Genomic DNA, 19,688 nt, shown 5'->3' with positions numbered 1-19,688 from the left:
AAACAGCAAAACACTTGGAGAATCCGGGTATCGATCCCGGTACCTCTCGCATGCTAAGCGAGCGCTCTACCATGTGAGCTAATTCCCCTGATGACTGACTAGGTGTGTCTTCATTCAATGTATTTTTCACAATCACCTGTAGCGGTTTGGGGCGTGAACGCTAAGACTTCCACCTTGATTAACCTTGTAGTGACAGATGGGTTGCTGCAACTTCCCACGTTGATTGTCCTTGTAGTGACAGATGGGTTGCTCCAGCTTTGAGAGAAACTTGCTTTCACATTTGGAAGTCAGTGTGTGTGTAGAATTTGTCTTGAACATGTAACAAGTTTGAAGTTGGTGGAACTTGACTGAGACAACTGAATGTAACGTCCATATTTGACCAAAAGTAAAGTGAATTTCACTTGGAGAATCCGGGTATCGATCCCGGTACCTCCCGCATGCAAAGCGGGCGCTCTACCATGTGAGCTAATCCCCCTGTGCAAGACATTCATAAAAAGCCAAATAAGAACAATATTTCACAAAAACAAAAACAGCAAAACACTTGGAGAATCCGGGTATCGATCCCCGTACCTCTCGCATGCTTAGCGAGCGCTCTACCATGTGAGCTAATTCCCCTGATGACGGACTAGGTGTGTCTTCATTCAATGTATTTTTCACAATCACCTGTAGCGGTTTGGGGCATGAACGCTGAGCCTTCCACCTTCATTGACCTTGTAGTGACAGATGGGTTGCTCCAGCCTTCCACCTTGATTGTCCTTGTAGTGACAGATGGGTTGCTCCAGCTTTGAGAGAAACTTGCTTTCACATTTGGAAGTCAGTGTGTGTGTAGAATTTGTTTTGAACATGTAACAAGTTTGAAGTTGGTGGAACTTGACTGAGACAACTGACTGTAACGTCCATATTTGACCCAAAAGTAAAGTGAATTTCACTTGGAGAATCCGGGTATCGATCCCCGTCCCTCCCGCATGCAAAGCGGGCGCTCTACCATGTGAGCTAATCCACCTTTGCAAGACATTCATAAAAAGCCAAATAAGAACAATATTTCACCAAAACAAAAACAGCAAAACTCTTGGAGAATCCGGGTATCGATCCCGGTACCTCTCGCATGCTAAGCGAGCGCTCTACCATGTGAGCTAATTCCCCTGATGACGGACTAGGTGTGTCTTCATTCAATGTATTTTTCACAATCACCTGTAGCGGTTTGGGGCATGAACGCTAAGCCTTCCACCTTCATTAACCTTGTAGTGACAGATGGGTTGCTGCAACCTTCCACCTTGATTGTCCTTGTAGTGACAGATGGGTTGCTCCAGCTTTGAGAGAAACTTGCTTTCACATTTGGAAGTCAGTGTGTGTGTAGAATTTGTTTTGAACATGTAACAAGTTTGAGTTGGTGGAACCTGACTGAGACAACTGAATGTAACGTCCATATTTGACCCAAAAGTAAAGTGAATTTCACTTGGAGAATCCGGGTATCGATCCCCGTCCCTCCCGCATGCAAAGCGGGCGCTCTACCATGTGAGCTAATCCACCTTTGCAAGACATTCATAAAAAGCCAAATAAGAACAATATTTCACCAAAACAAAAACAGCAAAACTCTTGGAGAATCCGGGTATCGATCCCGGTACCTCTCGCATGCTAAGCGAGCGCTCTACCATGTGAGCTAATTCCCCTGATGACGGACTAGGTGTGTCTTCATTCAATGTATTTTTCACAATCACCTGTAGCGGTTTGGGGCATGAACGCAAAGCCTTCCACCTTGATTGACCTTGTAGTGACAGATGGGTTGCTCCAGCCTTCCACCTTGATTGTCCTTGTAGTGACAGATGGGTTGCTCCAGCTTTGAGAGAAACTTGCTTTCACATTTGGAAGTCAGTGTGTGTGTAGAATTTGTTTTGAACATGTAACAAGTTTGAAGTTGGTGGAACTTGACTGAGACAACTGACTGTAACGTCCATATTTGACCCAAAAGTAAAGTGAATTTCACTTGGAGAATCCGGGTATCGATCCCCGTCCCTCCCGCATGCAAAGCGGGCGCTCTACCATGTGAGCTAATCCACCTTTGCAAGACATTCATAAAAAGCCAAATAAGAACAATATTTCACCAAAACAAAAACAGCAAAACTCTTGGAGAATCCGGGTATCGATCCCGGTACCTCTCGCATGCTAAGCGAGCGCTCTACCATTTGAGCTAATTCCCCTGATGACGGACTAGGTGTGTCTTCATTCAATGTATTTTTCACAATCACCTGTAGCGGTTTGGGGCATGAACGCTAAGCCTTCCACCTTCATTAACCTTGTAGTGACAGATGGGTTGCTGCAACCTTCCACCTTGATTGTCCTTGTAGTGACAGATGGGTTGCTCCAGCTTTGAGAGAAACTTGCTTTCACATTTGGAAGTCAGTGTGTGTGTAGAATTTTTTTTGAACATGTAACAAGTTTGAGTTGGTGGAACTTGACTGAGACAACTGAATGTAACGTCCATATTTGACCCAAAAGTAAAGTGAATTTCACTTGGAGAATCCGGGTATCGATCCCCGTCCCTCCCGCATGCAAAGCGGGCGCTCTACCATGTGAGCTAATCCACCTTTGCAAGACATTCATAAAAAGCCAAATAAGAACAATATTTCACCAAAACAAAAACAGCAAAACACTTGGAGAATCCGGGTATCGATCCCGGTACCTCTCGCATGTTAAGCGAGCGCTCTACCATGTGAGCTAATTCCCCTGATGACGGACTAGGTGTGTCTTCATTCAATGTATTTTTCACAATCACCTGTAGCGGTTTGGGGCATGAACGCTAAGCCTTCCACCTTCATTAACCTTGTAGTGACAGATGGGTTGCTGCAACCTTCCACCTTGATTGTCCTTGTAGTGACAGATGGGTTGCTCCAGCTTTGAGAGAAACTTGCTTTCACATTTGGAAGTCAGTGTGTGTGTAGAATTTTTTTTGAACATGTAACAAGTTTGAGTTGGTGGAACTTGACTGAGACAACTGAATGTAACGTCCATATTTGACCCAAAAGTAAAGTGAATTTCACTTGGAGAATCCGGGTATCGATCCCCGTCCCTCCCGCATGCAAAGCGGGCGCTCTACCATGTGAGCTAATCCCCCTGTGCAAGACATTCATAAAAAGCCAAATAAGAACAATATTTCACCAAAACAAAAACAGCAAAACACTTGGAGAATCTGGGTATCGATCCCCGTACCTCTCGCATGCTTAGCGAGCGCTCTACCATGTGAGCTAATTCCCCTGATGACGGACTAGGTGTGTCTTCATTCAATGTATTTTTCACAATCACCTGTAGCGGTTTGGGGCATGAACGTTGAGCCTTCCACCTTCATTGACCTTGTAGTGACAGATGGGTTGCTCCAGCCTTCCACCTTGATTGTCCTTGTAGTGACAGATGGGTTGCTCCAGCTTTGAGAGAAACTTGCTTTCACATTTGGAAGTCAGTGTGTGTGTAGAATTTGTTTTGAACATGTAACAAGTTTGAAGTTGGTGGAACTTGACTGAGACAACTGACTGTAACGTCCATATTTGACCCAAAAGTAAAGTGAATTTCACTTGGAGAATCCGGGTATCGATCCCCGTCCCTCCCGCATGCAAAGCGGGCGCTCTACCATGTGAGCTAATCCACCTTTGCAAGACATTCATAAAAAGCCAAATAAGAACAATATTTCACCAAAACAAAAACAGCAAAACTCTTGGAGAATCCGGGTATCGATCCCGGTACCTCTCGCATGCTAAGCGAGCGCTCTACCATTTGAGCTAATTCCCCTGATGACGGACTAGGTGTGTCTTCATTCAATGTATTTTTCACAATCACCTGTAGCGGTTTGGGGCATGAACGCTAAGCCTTCCACCTTCATTAACCTTGTAGTGACAGATGGGTTGCTGCAACCTTCCACCTTGATTGTCCTTGTAGTGACAGAAGGGTTGCTCCAGCTTTGAGAGAAACTTGCTTTCACATTTGGAAGTCAGTGTGTGTGTAGAATTTGTTTTGAACATGTAACAAGTTTGAGTTGGTGGAACTTGACTGAGACAACTGAATGTAACGTCCATATTTGACCCAAAAGTAAAGTGAATTTCACTTGGAGAATCCGGGTATCGATCCCCGTCCCTCCCGCATGCAAAGCGGGCGCTCTACCATGTGAGCTAATCCACCTTTGCAAGACATTCATAAAAAGCCAAATAAGAACAATATTTCTTCAAAACAAAAACAGCAAAACTCTTGGAGAATCCGGGTATCGATCCCGGTACCTCTCGCATGCTAAGCGAGCGCTCTACCATGTGAGCTAATTCCCCTGATGACGGACTAGGTGTGTCTTCATTCAATGTATTTTTCACAATCACCTGTAGCGGTTTGGGGCATGAACGCTAAGCCTTCCACCTTCATTAACCTTGTAGTGACAGATGGGTTGCTGCAACCTTCCACCTTGATTGTCCTTGTAGTGACAGCTGGGTTGCTCCAGCTTTGAGAGAAACTTGCTTTCACATTTGGAAGTCAGTGTGTGTGTAGAATTTGTTTTGAACATGTAACAAGTTTGAGTTGGTGGAACTTGACTGAGACAACTGAATGTAACGTCCATATTTGACCCAAAAGTAAAGTGAATTTCACTTGGAGAATCCGGGTATCGATCCCCGTCCCTCCCGCATGCAAAGCGGGCGCTCTACCATGTGAGCTAATCCCCCTGTGCAAGACATTCATAAAAAGCCAAATAAGAACAATATTTCACCAAAACAAAAACAGCAAAACACTTGGAGAATCCGGGTATCGATCCCGGTACCTCTCGCATGCTAAGCGAGCGCTCTACCATGTGAGCTAATTCCCCTGATGACGGACTAGGTGTGTCTTCATTCAATGTATTTTTCACAATCACCTGTAGCGGTTTGGGGCATGAACGCTAAGCCTTCCACCTTCATTAACCTTGTAGTGACAGATGGGTTGCTGCAACCTTCCACCTTGATTGTCCTTGTAGTGACAGCTGGGTTGCTCCAGCTTTGAGAGAAACTTGCTTTCACATTTGGAAGTCAGTGTGTGTGTAGAATTTGTTTTGAACATGTAACAAGTTTGAGTTGGTGGAACTTGACTGAGACAACTGAATGTAACGTCCATATTTGACCCAAAAGTAAAGTGAATTTCACTTGGAGAATCCGGGTATCGATCCCGGTACCTCCCGCATGCTAAGCGAGCGCTCTACCATGTGAGCTAATTCCCCTGATGACGGACTAGGTGTGTCTTCATTCAATGTATTTTTCACAATCACCTGTAGCGGTTTGGGGCATGAACGTTGAGCCTTCCACCTTGATTGACCTTGTAGTGACAGATGGGTTGCTCCAGCCTTCCACCTTGATTGTCCTTGTAGTGACAGCTGGGTTGCTCCAGCTTTGAGAGAAACTTGCTTTCACATTTGGAAGTCAGTGTGTGTGTAGAATTTGTCTTGAACATGTAACAAGTTTGAAGTTGGTAGAACTTGACTGAGACAACCGAATGTAACGTCCATATTTGACCCAAAAATAAACTGAATTTCACTTGGAGAATCCGGGTATCGATCCCGGTACCTCCCGCATGCAAAGCGGGCGCTCTACCATGTGAGCTAATCCCCCTGTGCAAGACATTCATAAAAAGCCAAATAAGAACAATATTTCACAAAAACAAAAACAGCAAAACACTTGGAGAATCCGGGTATCGATCCCGGTACCTCTCGCATGCTAAGCGAGCGCTCTACCATGTGAACTAATTCCCCTGATGACGGACTAGGTGTGTCTTCATTCAATGTATTTTTCACAATCACCTGTAGCGGTTTGGGGCATGAACGCTGAGCCTTCCACCTTGAATAACCTTGTAGTGACAGATGGGTTGCTCCAGCCTTCCACCTTGATTGTTCTTGTAGTGACAGATGGGTTGCTCCAGCTTTGAGAGAAACTTTCTTTCACATTTGGAAGTCAGCGTGTGTGTAGAATTTGTTTTGAACATGTAACAAGTTTGAAGTTGGTAGAACTTGACTGAGACAACTGAATGTAACGTCCATATTTGACCCAAAAGTAAAGTGAATTTCACTTGGAGAATCCGGGTATCGATCCCGGTACCTCCCGCATGCAAAGCGGGCGCTCTACCATGTGAGCTAATTCCCCTGTGCAAGACATTCATAAAAAGCCAAATAAGAAAATATTTCACCAAAACAAAAACAGCAAAACACTTGGAGAATCCGGGTATCGATCCCGGTACCTCTCGCATGCTAAGCGAGCGCTCTACCATGTGAGCTAATTCCCCTGATGACGGACTAGGTGTGTCTTCATTCAATGTATTTTTCACAATCACCTGTAGCGGTTTGGGGCATGAACGCTGAGCCTTCCACCTTGAATAACCTTGTAGTGACAGATGGGTTGCTCCAGCCTTCCACCTTGATTGTCCTTGTAGTGACAGATGGGTTGCTCCAGCTTTCAGAGAAACTTGCTTTCACATTTGGAAGTCAGCGTGTGTGTAGAATTTGTTTTGAACATGTAACAAGTTTGAAGTTGGTAGAACTTGACTGAGACAACTGAGTGTAACGTCCATATTTGACCCAAAAGTAAAGTGAATTTCACTTGGAGAATCCGGGTATCGATCCCGGTACCTCCCGCATGCAAAGTGGGCGCTCTACCATGTGAGCTAATTCCCCTGATGACGGACTAGGTGTGTCTTCATTCAATGTATTTTTCACAATCACCTGTTGCGGTTTGGGGCATGAACGCTAAGCCTTCCACCTTGATTGACCTTGTAGTGACAGATGGGTTGCTCCAGCCTTCCACCTTGATTGTCCTTGTAGTGACAGATGGGTTGCTCCAGCTTTGAGAGAAACTTGCTTTCACATTTGGAAGTCAGCGTGTATGTAGAATGTGTTTTGAACATGTGACAAGTTTAAAGTTGGCGAAACATGTAAACAACATTGATTTCAGTCGACTGCAGGATTTGCAAAGCATGTGTACCGGCAACTTGGCGCCGACAGATATTTTGGAATTATTTTTATGTTTTGAATCAAGTTGCTCAATTGAATTGATTCACTTCGCGAGATAAGGTCCGCTTAATTACAATTAAAGATTAGATCGTCTTGACTGGGCGCCGCCATTTTATGTGAAGCAAATGCAAATCTTTCTCACGTTCGGCTATTTGCAAGTGCCCTCTGTTGGCAGATTGAATGCATGTGTATAAGAGATGGAATATGATTGGTCAATAGGAGGGGCATAGAAGGGACATAACTCGTAATAGCCACTGATGGCGCTACGATCGAGCCTGGAAATTCCAACTAAGTTCGGCAACGGTGGAAACTAGACTTTATCGCCATAAAACGTCCGCGCATTGGTGACGTTAGACGTCGGATGAAGTTAGGTGTCAATGAGACATTGTTCCAACTCCTGAACGGCGGTTGGTGCCACGATCCGTTTTCTCGATCGGTCAAGATAGTGCCATATGTGTTCAATCGGATTCATGTCTAGGGAAAATGCAGGCCAGGGTAATACATGAATGTTGACGTTATTCAAAAAGTTGGTTGTTAGCCTTGTAGTATGCGGCATAGCATCATCATGCTGAAAAAGAACACCACGTAGTTGTTGTTGAATACCGTATTCGACGTAATAAGCGCCCTTCTCTAATAAGCGCCCACGGCGATATTTGTTAATATATTGGCTAGTGAACAATCTCAATTAGCACCCCTTCCAATTGATTAATGTACACAAGACTTATTTATTTGTGTATAATACGCACTCGTATGTTATATGCACCCTTAATTATGGGCAATTAAATTCTGGAAAAATATATCTGTCGTATATAAACATTTCAGGCTGTCGGCATAAACCACGAAATTTACGATCTTTCAACTCAAAATAATATTCTAATAAGAGCCCCCTATTTCTAATTTTGAGAGCGCCCTGGGCGCTTATTACGTCGAATACGGTATATATGGCTGCACTACTGGTTGCAGAACGTCGTCCCTATATCACAGAGCCGTCAGGTTTCCCCGAATGACCAGCCTCGTTGTCATATCTCCACAGATGCCAGCACAGATAACAACGCTACCGCCTCCATATGCTCGAACTTGTTGGACACAATTTGGCGCTAAACGTTCACCCTGTTGTCTGCATACACGAATCCTACCATCATTTCTGTACAGACAAAATCTGCTTTCATCAGTAAAAATCACTCGACTCCAATCTCGCACTTGCCAACGTCGAACTCGGCGGGCCAATATCAACCGGTTATGTCGATGTTGATGCTTGAGCATTACGCCGTGGTACGATCGACGTGCTTGAATACCGTATGTCCTTAATCGTCGTTGTACAGTCTGTCGACCGACCCGGTGTCCCAGTGCCGTCGCTGCCGTTGCCGTCGCTGTGGTGAACCGGTTTCTTAAATGCGTTGCCCGGATTTGACGGTCTTCAGCGGGCGTAGTCACGGGTGGTCGGCCGATCGTGGCCTGACGGTAACATGGGAACAACGTCGGCGTTGGAGGCGCCTGGTTGAGACATTCCGATGGCCCTCTCTCTCTATCTATGCTTGATAAACGGGGCATGATGTTGTGTGCTTTTTGTAACTGTGTTTGTAACGAGTCGCGTGAGCACATCTCATGTTACATCACCAAACCTCATTTCTGGCAAATTCACGTTTATTTCACAAATAAAGAATAAAAAATCGCTTTTATCCACCGAATACGTTTGGTTTGGAAGTAGGGATATGTTTAAGTAACATATCATGAAACATTTTTATTTCATAAAAAAAAACATAAAACATTTTCGAGCGTAAAGTTTCTTTTGTACATTAGTTCATAACCAACCATCCAACCAACCAACCAAACAACCCATCCATCCATCCATCCATCCATCCATCCATCCATCCATCATCCATCCATCCATCATCCATCATCCATCATCAATCCATCATCCATCCATCCATCCATCCATCCATCCATCATCCATCCATCATCCATCCATCCATCCATCCATCCACCCATCCATCTACCCCTCAATCCATCCATCCATCCATCCTCCATCCATCCATCCATCCATCCATCCATCCATCCATCCATCCATCCATCCATTCATCCACCCATCCATCCATCCATCCATCCACCCATCTATCCATCCATCCATCCATCCATCATCCATCATCCATCATCAATCCATCATCCATCCATCCATCCATCCATCCATCCATCTACCCCTCCATCCATCCATCCATCCACCCATCCATCCATCTACCCTCCATCCATCCATCCATCCATCCATCCATCTATCATCCATCCATCCAGCAATCATCCAACCATCCATCATCCATCATCCATCATACATCCATCCATCATCCATCATCCATCATCCATCCATCCATCCATCTATCCATCCATCCATCAATCAATCATCCATCCATCCATCATCCATCATCCATCATCCATCCATCCATCATCCATCATCCATCCATCCATCTACCCCTCCATCCATCCATCCATCCATCTATCCATCCATCCATCAATCAATCATCCATCCATCCATCCATCATCCATCATCCATCATACATCCATCCATCATCCATCATCCATCATCCATCATCCATCCATCCATCCATCCATCCATCCATCCATCCATCTACCCCTCCATCCATCCATCCATCATGTTCAGCGGAAACTAATAAACACCTTACAGTTAAATGAAAAATACAAGAAACGAGACCGTGTATGTCAGCGCGTGGAACAAGGCCGTACACTTATGGGATTATATTCAGTCGTCCTATACTGTGATCACATCGTATGTAGACTGTATGTATGTATTCCACCATCATCATCTCTATTTCAATATGGATTTAGGCCGTCGGCCCATACAGCTTCAGTGCAGCTGCACCCAACTGGCAGTCCTTGAATTACACGTTCACACTTTTGTTTCTTAATTGCATTGCAAACAATACAATACAAACTTTGCCAAATGTCTAAAATTAGCAATGTTATCAACAGACTTTATTTCTGTATAGTGGGATGTACACAGTATTTCTTACGAAAATAAATTTGACGCAAATCTGCATAAGCCCCACAAACAAGCAAAAAGGATACTCATTTTCTGTATATCCAGAATTATATATTTTACAAATTCTATTTTCTCTTGGTATTTTTAATATAGCGACCTGTTTCTATGTATAATTTAGAGGAACTGCAACGGACCAGAGCTAACGCTCGGCGAACTTGTTTATTGTTATACACTTTACATAAGGCCCCACATAGATAGATTTTTTAGACAGTGACAAGGACAAAGTTTCAGAACTACCAGTTAGCGAGGCATGCCAGCCTTGTTCATATGTAGCACTTAGTCGTATCATAAACTCTGTTATAAAACTATGAATAGACTGTATTTGCGGTTTATCCCAAACTGCACCAAAATCTAACCGGTACAACAATGTTTGTGTTTTAAAGCCCGTTTAATTTTACCCCTTGGCATGTCTAACAGCATCACATTATTGCATTTTTTTTAAAAAAAATTAATATTATTTATTTATTTTATTTTTTATTTATTTATAATTTTTTTTTTTTTTTTTTTTGGGGGGGGGCGTTATTCTGACATATATACAACTGTATAATAGTATTTAATGCAACGTTTATGAGAATAAATGTAAACTGGGTGTCTTTGACATTCGCCACGAACAACATGGGTAGAAGTTGACATCTTAACACCAAGAAAAGACGGTCATGGCCACGAACAGGTTCATTTTGCTCACTACATGAAGCTCAGTCAATGTAATGTGACGCATGTTTTGATCGTGATGAACCAGGATGTACTGAGGATTATAACGATTATATTTTACTTCCTTGTATTCTTACGGATGGCGGATTTATACACCAACACAATGTACAACTGGAGACACACCATCAGTTTGTTCTGCATTCTGCAGACATATCATGCAGGTAGGGCCTTAACTACATAACGTCGTAACAACACAAAAGATCCTGTTCGTGTAGATTTTCCAGACAGGCATTATTGCTCAGGTATTTGGCCTACAAGCTTAAAACGTACTGACAAGAAACTTGATAGCGTGTATGTGCTACCTGTGCTGTGACGCCGTCGCTCTGTTAGATATATTGCATGTAATACAACAGACTAATCCTAAGTTTCTGAAATTTTAACAGAAACAGACGTCTAGATTTAAATTGAAAAAGAGCCCCAATGATATGGGAATAAACATCTAAACTTGCTTCATTTAGGGCAAAAGCAGTACAGCGAGGGCTGGGCGGAGGGGAAAATAGTATGGTTCAGGAACTTCGAGACAGACCAGCTGGCAGAGATTTTGTGTAACGTGCGCTTATCTAAATATGTTTCTCAGATGGTAATCTTACAAAACCATCCCAAGACTATGACGCCATCACAATAACATTCTCCATTCAATGCATTGTGGTCAATCATCACGATGTTCATGATATCAATATGCGAAGACAAAATTCACTTACATTTGCCGGCAAGATGGTCGAAGATAGACGGAAGCAGTCCACATTCTCTTTGTTTCGCTGTTTCGTTGCCTTGTGCTTTATCCCATTCGCCTATATTTTGTCGCCAAGTCATTTGCAGATGTGGTGATTTCCTGCACTTATTAACAGGGTTTTTTCCAATCGAAAAATTCTATAAACTCAAATTGCAGAAGGTACAGATATGATCGCCATTGCCATGGTCTTTCCGACCCCTTTAGAGTTTTCATTCTGATACAGCATTCATTCCGTTTTCGGCTTTATCATCTGTTTGTATGATGGGCGTGACACCTTTACATTCCCTGAGATAAATACATAAATGTACCGATAAATCCTGACAAAGGAATTGTCGAGTTTTCCTTATTGATTATGGAAACTCCACTTCGAAAACCCGAATGTGTTGTAAAGGACATTGTCGTTTGAATATACTAGTTGGTGTTTCACAGTGTCCCAATTCAATGACCACTAGCTGAATTGTACCTAAGTTATCTAAACACTGTATTTTAATCTAATTTCCTCTTTTTCTGCTACAATTTACGGAACATGCTCAGTACTCAACCAGTTGTATAATTAAATCATTATCGTGCAGGTGCAACCATACAGACAAGTAGAGCTTGTTATGGAAGTATTGGTTCTGGTTCCTGTACTCTGCATGACATCAGCTGTAGCTGCTCTCTGAGGATCACCATCAGTGATGCCTACTACACAAACAATACAGAGTGTGGAATCACTGGTCTCTCTAGGTGCGCCACCATCAACCCTGACAGCATAACAGAACATGGTTACTTCAAGTTCAATGACACCGAGCTGCTCCCCCTCTACAACATCTGCTCTACAAAGACTCAATGTGTGTATCCGGCTCCTCGAAGATCAGCATTTCTTTCCTTCTCTGTTGTGAAATACCAGTGCATGGCAAGTGAGTAGAAGAAGTTTATTGTTTAACGGCGTCACACGCGTAGTCTCGTGGTGTTCCTGTTCTTCAGTATTACCTTGCAATATAAATCTCCTTCAACAGGAATTACGACAGACGGGCCGAACACCGGGGCTACCGAGGGTCCATCGTCCACACCCGCCTCTTCTCATGATCAATTCCCAGGTATAGTTGTGCACGTCTTGGGGATCAATGTGTTTCTTATCGGAAAATTGCCTAAGTTGACATGAAGTTTAGTGTAGGTGCCTTAGGAATGTCATAAGAGTGAGGGAGTGAGTGAGTTGGGTTTAACGCCGTTTTTAACAGTTTTACAGTTATATCGCGGCGTGTCAGCTTAATGTGGGAGGAAAGCCCGAAGTAAGGCAGATCCCAGACGTTTACCACTTCGGTGAAACCCACGAGCACGGGCATGGTGCTGACAAACCTAGAAACATAATCGGGGAGAACCGGGATTTGAGCCCACAATCATAGGTTCCTTGCGTGCCCAAGCAACTCAACTCTTCACAGCGAATCGCGGTGCCTTAGACGACTTGGCCACCCATGCCCCCTGAATGTCATAATAAGAAATTTCACAAGTCGTGAGACAGTATAACACGTTTTAACCTTTGCCAAAGGATCATACATGTATGATTTAGTAGTAGTTGTTTTAATTAGGAATGATTCATCGAGTCTGGATCAGACAATCCAGTGATCGATATTGTGAGCAATGATCCACGCCGAAGCCCCGTGGAAGTGGTTGTAGTAGTAGTAGTAGCAGTAGTAGTAGTAGAAGTAGTAGTAGTAGTAGTAGTAGTAGTAGTAGTAGTAGTGATGGTGGTGGTGATATTGGTTAGCAGTAGGAGAATGAGTACTATTAACAGTAGCAGCAAGTAGTAAGAAGACTAGAGGTTCTAATACGCATCACTTAACATTAAACTAACAGTAGCCCATTGACCTTTTTCACACTTTCGCCATCTTGGATGGAAAATGAGGCTTGGAGAGCACTGCTCCATGCAGAGTCCGTCGCATCAGCTGGTAGGAAACAGAGAGTATGAAGTGATGGGGACTCCATCTCCATGGGGACATTTCTAACAAGAAAATGGTATCCTCTATGTCGAATACAGAGGATATTCCACATTTAATCCTGAGGTCCAACTAAAATATGCGTGGGATACACGGGAATTCGCACTTTGCTTTAATACAGGGTTCCGGAAGTGAATCGAAAGGAGCATTTCGAGATACGTACATGTATTTCAGAAATTGATGTTTTATCATAACCTCGTCAGCATATGTATACAATGTGATAGTATATTTAATGACATATTTTTGTATCGTAAATGAACTGCATCACATGAAACACGCCCGTGTACTTTGCTAATTTGATCAGTCAATGCGTGGCTTGGCGAACTCGAGATCGCTATGTTTATTTCACGAGTTAGTGCGTGGTGTTTTTCACTATTCTTATGAAATAGAGAAGTTTTAGGGACAATAATCACAGTGAATAACATAACATGCTACCTAAGAACAATCTTGAAGACATCAATTCATCTGATTCTGTGTAAACACAACAGATGCATCAATTTAATGACACGAGAGTGTACTGCAGTTTTTAATTTCTTCATATCAAAGTCACACAGAAATTCACTCTTTTTAATCAGACAGGTTTTGATATTTGTATTATGTATTTAATCCTGAAATACTTTGTATGGTCTGCTTTCGCTGGAGCGAAATAACATTATTAAAATCAGGTGAAATATCACGTTTTGTCACAGCTGTCAGTTTGCCTCATTGACTCTATGGTTTTCTAAGATAACAAAGATAATATTATCTGAATAAGATGTGTATATTTTACATAAAACCAAATGGATTTCACAATTAAACATAAATAGGGGGAATAAATTAGTAATTAGATTAGATTAGATTAGATAAGATTAGATTGTAATACCCAGGGGAATTACACAACATTCATAATTTCTTTCTTTTAAAAGAAATCTCAGCCTCTGTTTTTGAATTTGAAATATATAGACTGCTAAAGAGTTATCTGTTTCTATCCATTATATAAAAATCACATGTAGATTGAACATATACTGACCATTAATTAGTTGGGTTTTGGTTCATTTCATGACATGATTATTTTGGAACAGAGACGTAAATATCATTTTGGTAAAAATATTGTTTACAAAATTTCAGATCAAACTGTATTTCACTTTAAATATATCAACACACTTTATGTAATAATTCAGTAGAAATAATACACCTCATGCTATCTAATCTCTCACCATTGTCAACTAAAATACCTACTGTTCACAATCACAGCTGCACCAGTAAATCTAGAGGTCTAATATTTTATTGTAAGGTATTTGAGGCCATTAAAAATTTACATCAAATCACACAACTGATGCAAAAATCTAATCTGTGTATGATTGTATTAACCTATTCTTAATAGGTTACAATAAGATAAATCAAATCAAAATATCAAGTAGCAAAGTGAGAATAAGGTCAGTAGGACTCGATGTAAGCACCGCTCACAGGTGGCCTACTCTGCCCTTACAATGAGGATAGTTTCAGAGTTACCGCTGCATGTGGGGTCTTAAGTTGGTGAAGGATTACATGATTCTAATCAAAATACGATTACAGCTTTGTTAAACTTAGATTTTAAGAAGAAAGACAACAAGAGATTAATTTTCTTTACTATGTAACATTAATTACACTCCTACGTTAATGTAAATACGGGTCGAGGATTTGTAGGGTATGTTAGAGGGGAACATATTAACCATGGCGTGTAAAGTCAGGAGGACTTGCACAGACAGTTATTACATGGGTTGGATGCAATGAGGCAGGGTCGACCCCCAGATTGACCACATCACACCTATCACAGTTGTTAAATGTTACATTATTCTTCAGTTGGTGTGTTTATGGGAGGTGCAGGTGCTGGAGGAGTGGTTGTAGCCCTGGCTGTCATTGCAGGGTACTTCCTGATTCTCAGGTGACGTGCTTACATTAAACTGCATTATTGACATTATTGTGATTCATGTTGTCATGAAAACGAGATCAAAGGCGGCGCCAAACATTTATGAGACAACATTCTCAAAGGACAGTGCCGTTATAAAAGCAGTCTAATTCGATATTTCAGTCAATTTCAAAATCGGCTTTCGCTGTCGTGATCTAACTATAATCATTAGGCATCATATAATTTAAAAAACATGACTCCTGGAATAGTTTATTTCTTAATAAACACTGACATACATAACCTGTCTTCAGAAACGATATATAAATATCCACAAGATATTATTTGTCTTATTAAGTAAGCTTGCGAATTTCAAAACTGAATTTAATACTGATCACTTTCATTTATTGTTATGCGTCCGTCCTAAACGAGAACTTTAATGAATTATTCACCCTTTTAGACGTCGGTATGACATCACCACCAAGACACCAGCGCCGTCGCTTCCTTTCACGGATCATCCCACGTCCGCTGATCTGTCTGCTCGAGTCGATGTCAACAACTACGCCGTCATGGGACAACCATCCATATCCCCAGAAGATGCCACCCATGACGCCAGTCTTCCTGCCTCCGATTACCAAACAATTTGAACCTTTCGTTCATCATGCGTGTATTCTCTTTCAGCACAGTATTTCATCATGCAAAGAGCTGTACTATATGACACTCAATGACATGACAGAGCATCCATGTTTTTCTATGATCATCATGATTCCAACCATAATGATTGTTTATCGTTTTTGGTGTCAAGATCACAATGTATATATTTCTCTGAAGTTGGTTTGATTGTATGTATTAAAGTGTGGTTGGACTGTATGTAAGCTGTGAGCTTTAGAGGTGTTATGTAAGATTGCTTGGGTCACGCGTGAACGTCATTTGTTGTATGAACGGTGTGATTGAGTGGGTATTTAAAAAGACTGTGAACAGAAATCGAGGGCAGTCAACGAGAATTCTAACCTTGGTTAGACGGTTTTGGTTTTGGTGCGTTGTCCAAATCTTGTGGCGTAAGTTACATTTTATTTGAATATTGGTTATGCTTATATTCTTGTAGCTTGATCATGTAAGTATTGATTGACATTGGTTATTCTAAGTTGTACTTGCTCAATGTATGTTAAATAACTCTATGCTTTTTTAGTTATTATGAGTATTGTACAGGCTTGATGTATGTTGAATAACCGTGTATAGTTATTCTGAGCATGCTCCCATGCTCATTTGTATGGTGAATACCTATGTGTGTACCATTCTGAGTATAAAATACTCGATGTAAGGTGAATGGTTACTTGTATATAAACTTACGTGTAAACGTTTGTTGTATAGTGTCCGGGGACCCAGAGGGGCACCTGTATGAAGTATGAGGAGACAGTGTCATTCATTTTATGAAGCCTGGCCCCAGGGCGACAGATGGCCAAGTACACAGAGATGTTTACATCTGGATAGAAGGAGACCTGTGTGAGGCTCGTAACAATGTACAGTTTATAATGCAATGGCGTAGAAGGAGGCGTGGCGAATGAATTTGTACGTATTGTGTACATAAAGAGAGATAATTGTTGACATGCATGTATTGAAATGTTGGAAGAAATAATGCCTTAAAGATGTTAATGTATTGAGGTGTTGATGTTGAGATGTATTAATGTGACCTGATATTGATGTATTGATGTATTGATGTTCTGTCATTGATGCAATGATATATTGATGTATTAATAGAGATTTAGAGATAGATTATTAGGGCAAAATTAGTGAATGTGTAAGTAGGGTTAACCTTAACTATTTGGAAAGTGTATGTTAATGGGACAGAGGGTGTGTGTGAAGTATGTGAAGGATGTGAAGTGTGTGTGAAGTATGTGAAGTGTGTGTGAAGGATGTGAAGAGTGTGAAGTGTGTGAAGGGTGATAGTGGAAGGTAGCTGAATGGTTGTGAGTGCGTTGGATACATCATTACCAACATGATTCTTAATTGTATTTAATAAATATATTCTTAATCCATATTTGGGTTGTTATTACTCCGTGATGTGACAGTTGGAAACCGAGTGTCTGAAAGGCGTTTGTTCCTTTGCCTTTGAGTCAAATGCATCATTTGAAACACCCCTGCAGTTGAAGTTCAACTTGTGACATGGGCCGCATTACAAGAAGGCCAATACACAAACGATGCATAAAATAGGGATAATTCAGTTTACATTACGGGATAAAGACCCAATGATGTCCACGCAATATATCAATGACAGCAAATTATAGTGCATGGCAGGTGTTTCCTGTCCGACTGTTGGCAAGGTTAAGTATTTCCTAAGTGGTTAGACCGCCTCCGTGGGTCTAGTGGTAGAGCGTCCACCCGAAGAGCGGAAGGTCCGGGGTTCGATACTAAAAGACGTTAAAAGATGGTACTTGTTACCCTTTCTGACGCTCGGCATTAAGTGCTAAAACAAGGACTGGTCGGCTCGGAGTCAGTATACTGTGTCTGAGTGGGGTATTCATGTTAAACTGCGGCATGATATATCAGTGTGCCAGCACTATAACCGGCATCAGTCCGGACTAGTACAAGCAGCCACACACACACGTGCATGCACGTCGCTATATAAGTGCAGTAATCTTGGACGCGACGTTAAACCCCATTTTACATTACTTCACCTAAATGGTTGAATAATACATTGGAAGGTCATGCAAGTGTGTTTCAACTTCGTATTTTATACGATTACGTGTTTGTCGCTTGGAATCTTGTGAGCAGTATAAAATAATTCTAACTCTTTGTTCAAATAATCATACACTGAAAATCCGCGAATAGCTGACTTTTGGTTGAATTCATACTGACGTGTGGTCTTCATGAAATGAAATCAATTTGAGTTATGTAATAAGGATAACATCACCCACAATAAAACGTTTCACTTACTAGTTAACGTGTTCAGTTAAGGAAATGTAGTCACAAGACGTCGTATCTTGAGTTTTAACTTCTTTTAAATATACATTTATTAGCTTCAATCTTGCTTTCGAATTTGCTTTGATCATCACTGCTGTTGCCGAATGGGTTATTTACTAATACGTGTTTGTTACATTCAATGTGTGTTTTATTTTTAAAGTGAATGGTATAGCTGTAAGTGTGTTTTCACAATGAATACCACACGATGCTTTGCTTTGTTTGTTTGTTTGTTGTTTAACGCTGCACTCAGCAATATTCCAGCTATATGACAGCTGTCTGTAAATAATTGAGTCTTGACCAGACAACCCAGTGTTTGACATCATGAGCATCTAGGCAATTTGGATACAGCGAGCCTGACCACCCGATCCCGATAGTCGCCCCTTACGGCAAGCACAGGTTGCTAAATACTGATTCTACCCCGGTTCTTCACGGGTCACGAGATGTTTTGTGTTATATCACACATACATTCGACAAAGTAAATGTAAATTGAATTAGCGCAGCCTATTAATAACTGGTCAACCCACTGATTGCGTGACAGTTCTTATGTTTGCAACAGAACACGAATAACAATGTCTTCACTCTCATGTAAACTAAACACAAAACACCAGTATATCATGGGCCTTACTAACAACCCCCAGTCACTAGTTGCACGAACACCGACGTGAACATTAGATCTTCCTTTCATTTGTTTGTTTGCTTTTATTCAGACAAGCATACACGATGCCGATCTGTGGAATACATGGTATTCCCTTTTTGTTTATCCTGATGTGCGGTCTGCAAGACAGAATTTATTCAAGTTATGTATTCAGCCATTCAGAGAACTATACCAACAATCATATGTTTCAGATAATAGAAGGTTCGTTTTAGTCAGAAAAAATAACGTTGTCAGTATAGTCATGGGATAAGGTAATAATATGTGGTAACGTCATTGAATCATACAGCCATGTAATGGTCTAAACCCTTTCAAGTTTGCTGTGATTATTACAGTTGTGCTGATACTGATGACCGCCCACAATCGATATGATTCAGATGTCCAAAGCTTTTTCTGTGGCAGTTCATCCAATCTTGGTTATTCTTCTATTTGTTAAACCATTATTATGACGTTAGGCTATAGAAGATTAAATTGATTGATTCTGAGCCAGAAATTCACTAGCTATTTGGAACGTACAGCGATAGGTCATTAAGTAAAATTTTCGAGACATTACATATCAGCCATAGCATGATCTGAGTCGGAGAAATCCCTCGACTTTGTTTAAGTGGAATAAACAGATTATCATGATTTCTCCTATATACGGTCCACGACGAACTATGAATGAACACACTTTCAGAGGAGGATTAATTAATATTTCTAAGAACAATGCACGATCTGGATGTGACTTACTCGAGCGGGCAGG

General features: G+C 41.5%; 1 protein-coding gene and 12 non-coding genes across 13 annotated transcripts; 1 reads left to right on the top strand and 12 right to left on the bottom strand.

The window, feature by feature from the left end:
• Positions 1–15: 15 nt before the first annotated feature.
• Positions 16–88, bottom strand: Trnaa-agc. The gene has a single exon. It is a non-coding gene; the product is annotated as a tRNA-Ala (tRNA).
• Positions 89–402: 314 nt separating this feature from the next.
• Trnaa-ugc lies at positions 403–475 on the bottom strand. The gene has a single exon. It is a non-coding gene; the product is annotated as a tRNA-Ala (tRNA).
• Positions 476–1,070: 595 nt separating this feature from the next.
• Trnaa-agc lies at positions 1,071–1,143 on the bottom strand. Its single transcript has one exon. It is a non-coding gene; the product is annotated as a tRNA-Ala (tRNA).
• A 454-nt stretch (positions 1,144–1,597) lies between these two features.
• Positions 1,598–1,670, bottom strand: Trnaa-agc. The gene has a single exon. It is a non-coding gene; the product is annotated as a tRNA-Ala (tRNA).
• Positions 1,671–2,125: 455 nt separating this feature from the next.
• On the bottom strand, positions 2,126–2,198 carry Trnaa-agc. The gene has a single exon. It is a non-coding gene; the product is annotated as a tRNA-Ala (tRNA).
• A 454-nt stretch (positions 2,199–2,652) lies between these two features.
• Positions 2,653–2,725, bottom strand: Trnav-aac. The gene has a single exon. It is a non-coding gene; the product is annotated as a tRNA-Val (tRNA).
• Positions 2,726–3,707: 982 nt separating this feature from the next.
• Trnaa-agc lies at positions 3,708–3,780 on the bottom strand. Its single transcript has one exon. It is a non-coding gene; the product is annotated as a tRNA-Ala (tRNA).
• Positions 3,781–4,234: 454 nt separating this feature from the next.
• On the bottom strand, positions 4,235–4,307 carry Trnaa-agc. The gene has a single exon. It is a non-coding gene; the product is annotated as a tRNA-Ala (tRNA).
• Positions 4,308–4,761: 454 nt separating this feature from the next.
• Positions 4,762–4,834, bottom strand: Trnaa-agc. The gene has a single exon. It is a non-coding gene; the product is annotated as a tRNA-Ala (tRNA).
• A 702-nt stretch (positions 4,835–5,536) lies between these two features.
• On the bottom strand, positions 5,537–5,609 carry Trnaa-ugc. The gene has a single exon. It is a non-coding gene; the product is annotated as a tRNA-Ala (tRNA).
• Positions 5,610–6,064: 455 nt separating this feature from the next.
• Trnaa-ugc lies at positions 6,065–6,137 on the bottom strand. The gene has a single exon. It is a non-coding gene; the product is annotated as a tRNA-Ala (tRNA).
• Positions 6,138–6,203: 66 nt separating this feature from the next.
• Trnaa-agc lies at positions 6,204–6,276 on the bottom strand. The gene has a single exon. It is a non-coding gene; the product is annotated as a tRNA-Ala (tRNA).
• Positions 6,277–10,813: 4,537 nt separating this feature from the next.
• LOC124130234 lies at positions 10,814–17,324 on the top strand. Its single transcript, XM_048395786.1, has 5 exons — positions 10,814–10,921; positions 12,066–12,392; positions 12,492–12,572; positions 15,291–15,372; positions 15,794–17,324. The coding sequence occupies exons 1-5, from the start codon at positions 10,840–10,842 to the stop codon at positions 15,978–15,980; spliced, it is 759 nt and encodes a 252-aa protein (XP_048251743.1). The 5' UTR covers positions 10,814–10,839; the 3' UTR covers positions 15,981–17,324.
• Positions 17,325–19,688: the final 2,364 nt, after the last annotated feature.

Source organism: Haliotis rufescens, unplaced genomic scaffold (genome assembly GCF_023055435.1).
Source record: "Haliotis rufescens isolate VD_foot unplaced genomic scaffold, xgHalRufe1.0.p SCAF_144, whole genome shotgun sequence".
In the NCBI taxonomy this organism is placed as follows: Eukaryota; Metazoa; Mollusca; class Gastropoda; order Lepetellida; family Haliotidae; genus Haliotis; species Haliotis rufescens.
Note: the sequence above shows the minus strand (reverse complement) of the source record. Positions and strands in the feature narration are given on the sequence as shown.

What these genes read in the sequence shown, in the direction of transcription:
- LOC124130234 (XM_048395786.1), top strand. Translation starts at nt 10,840, where the DNA reads ATGGCGGATTTATACACCAACACAATGTACAACTGGAGACACACCATC. An exon ending in TTCTCATGATCAATTCCCAG is followed by an intron (nt 12,573 to 15,290) that starts GTATAGTTGTGC and finishes ATTATTCTTCAG; the next exon opens with TTGGTGTGTTTATGGGAGGT. An exon ending in GGGTACTTCCTGATTCTCAG is followed by an intron (nt 15,373 to 15,793) that starts GTGACGTGCTTA and finishes TCACCCTTTTAG; the next exon opens with ACGTCGGTATGACATCACCA.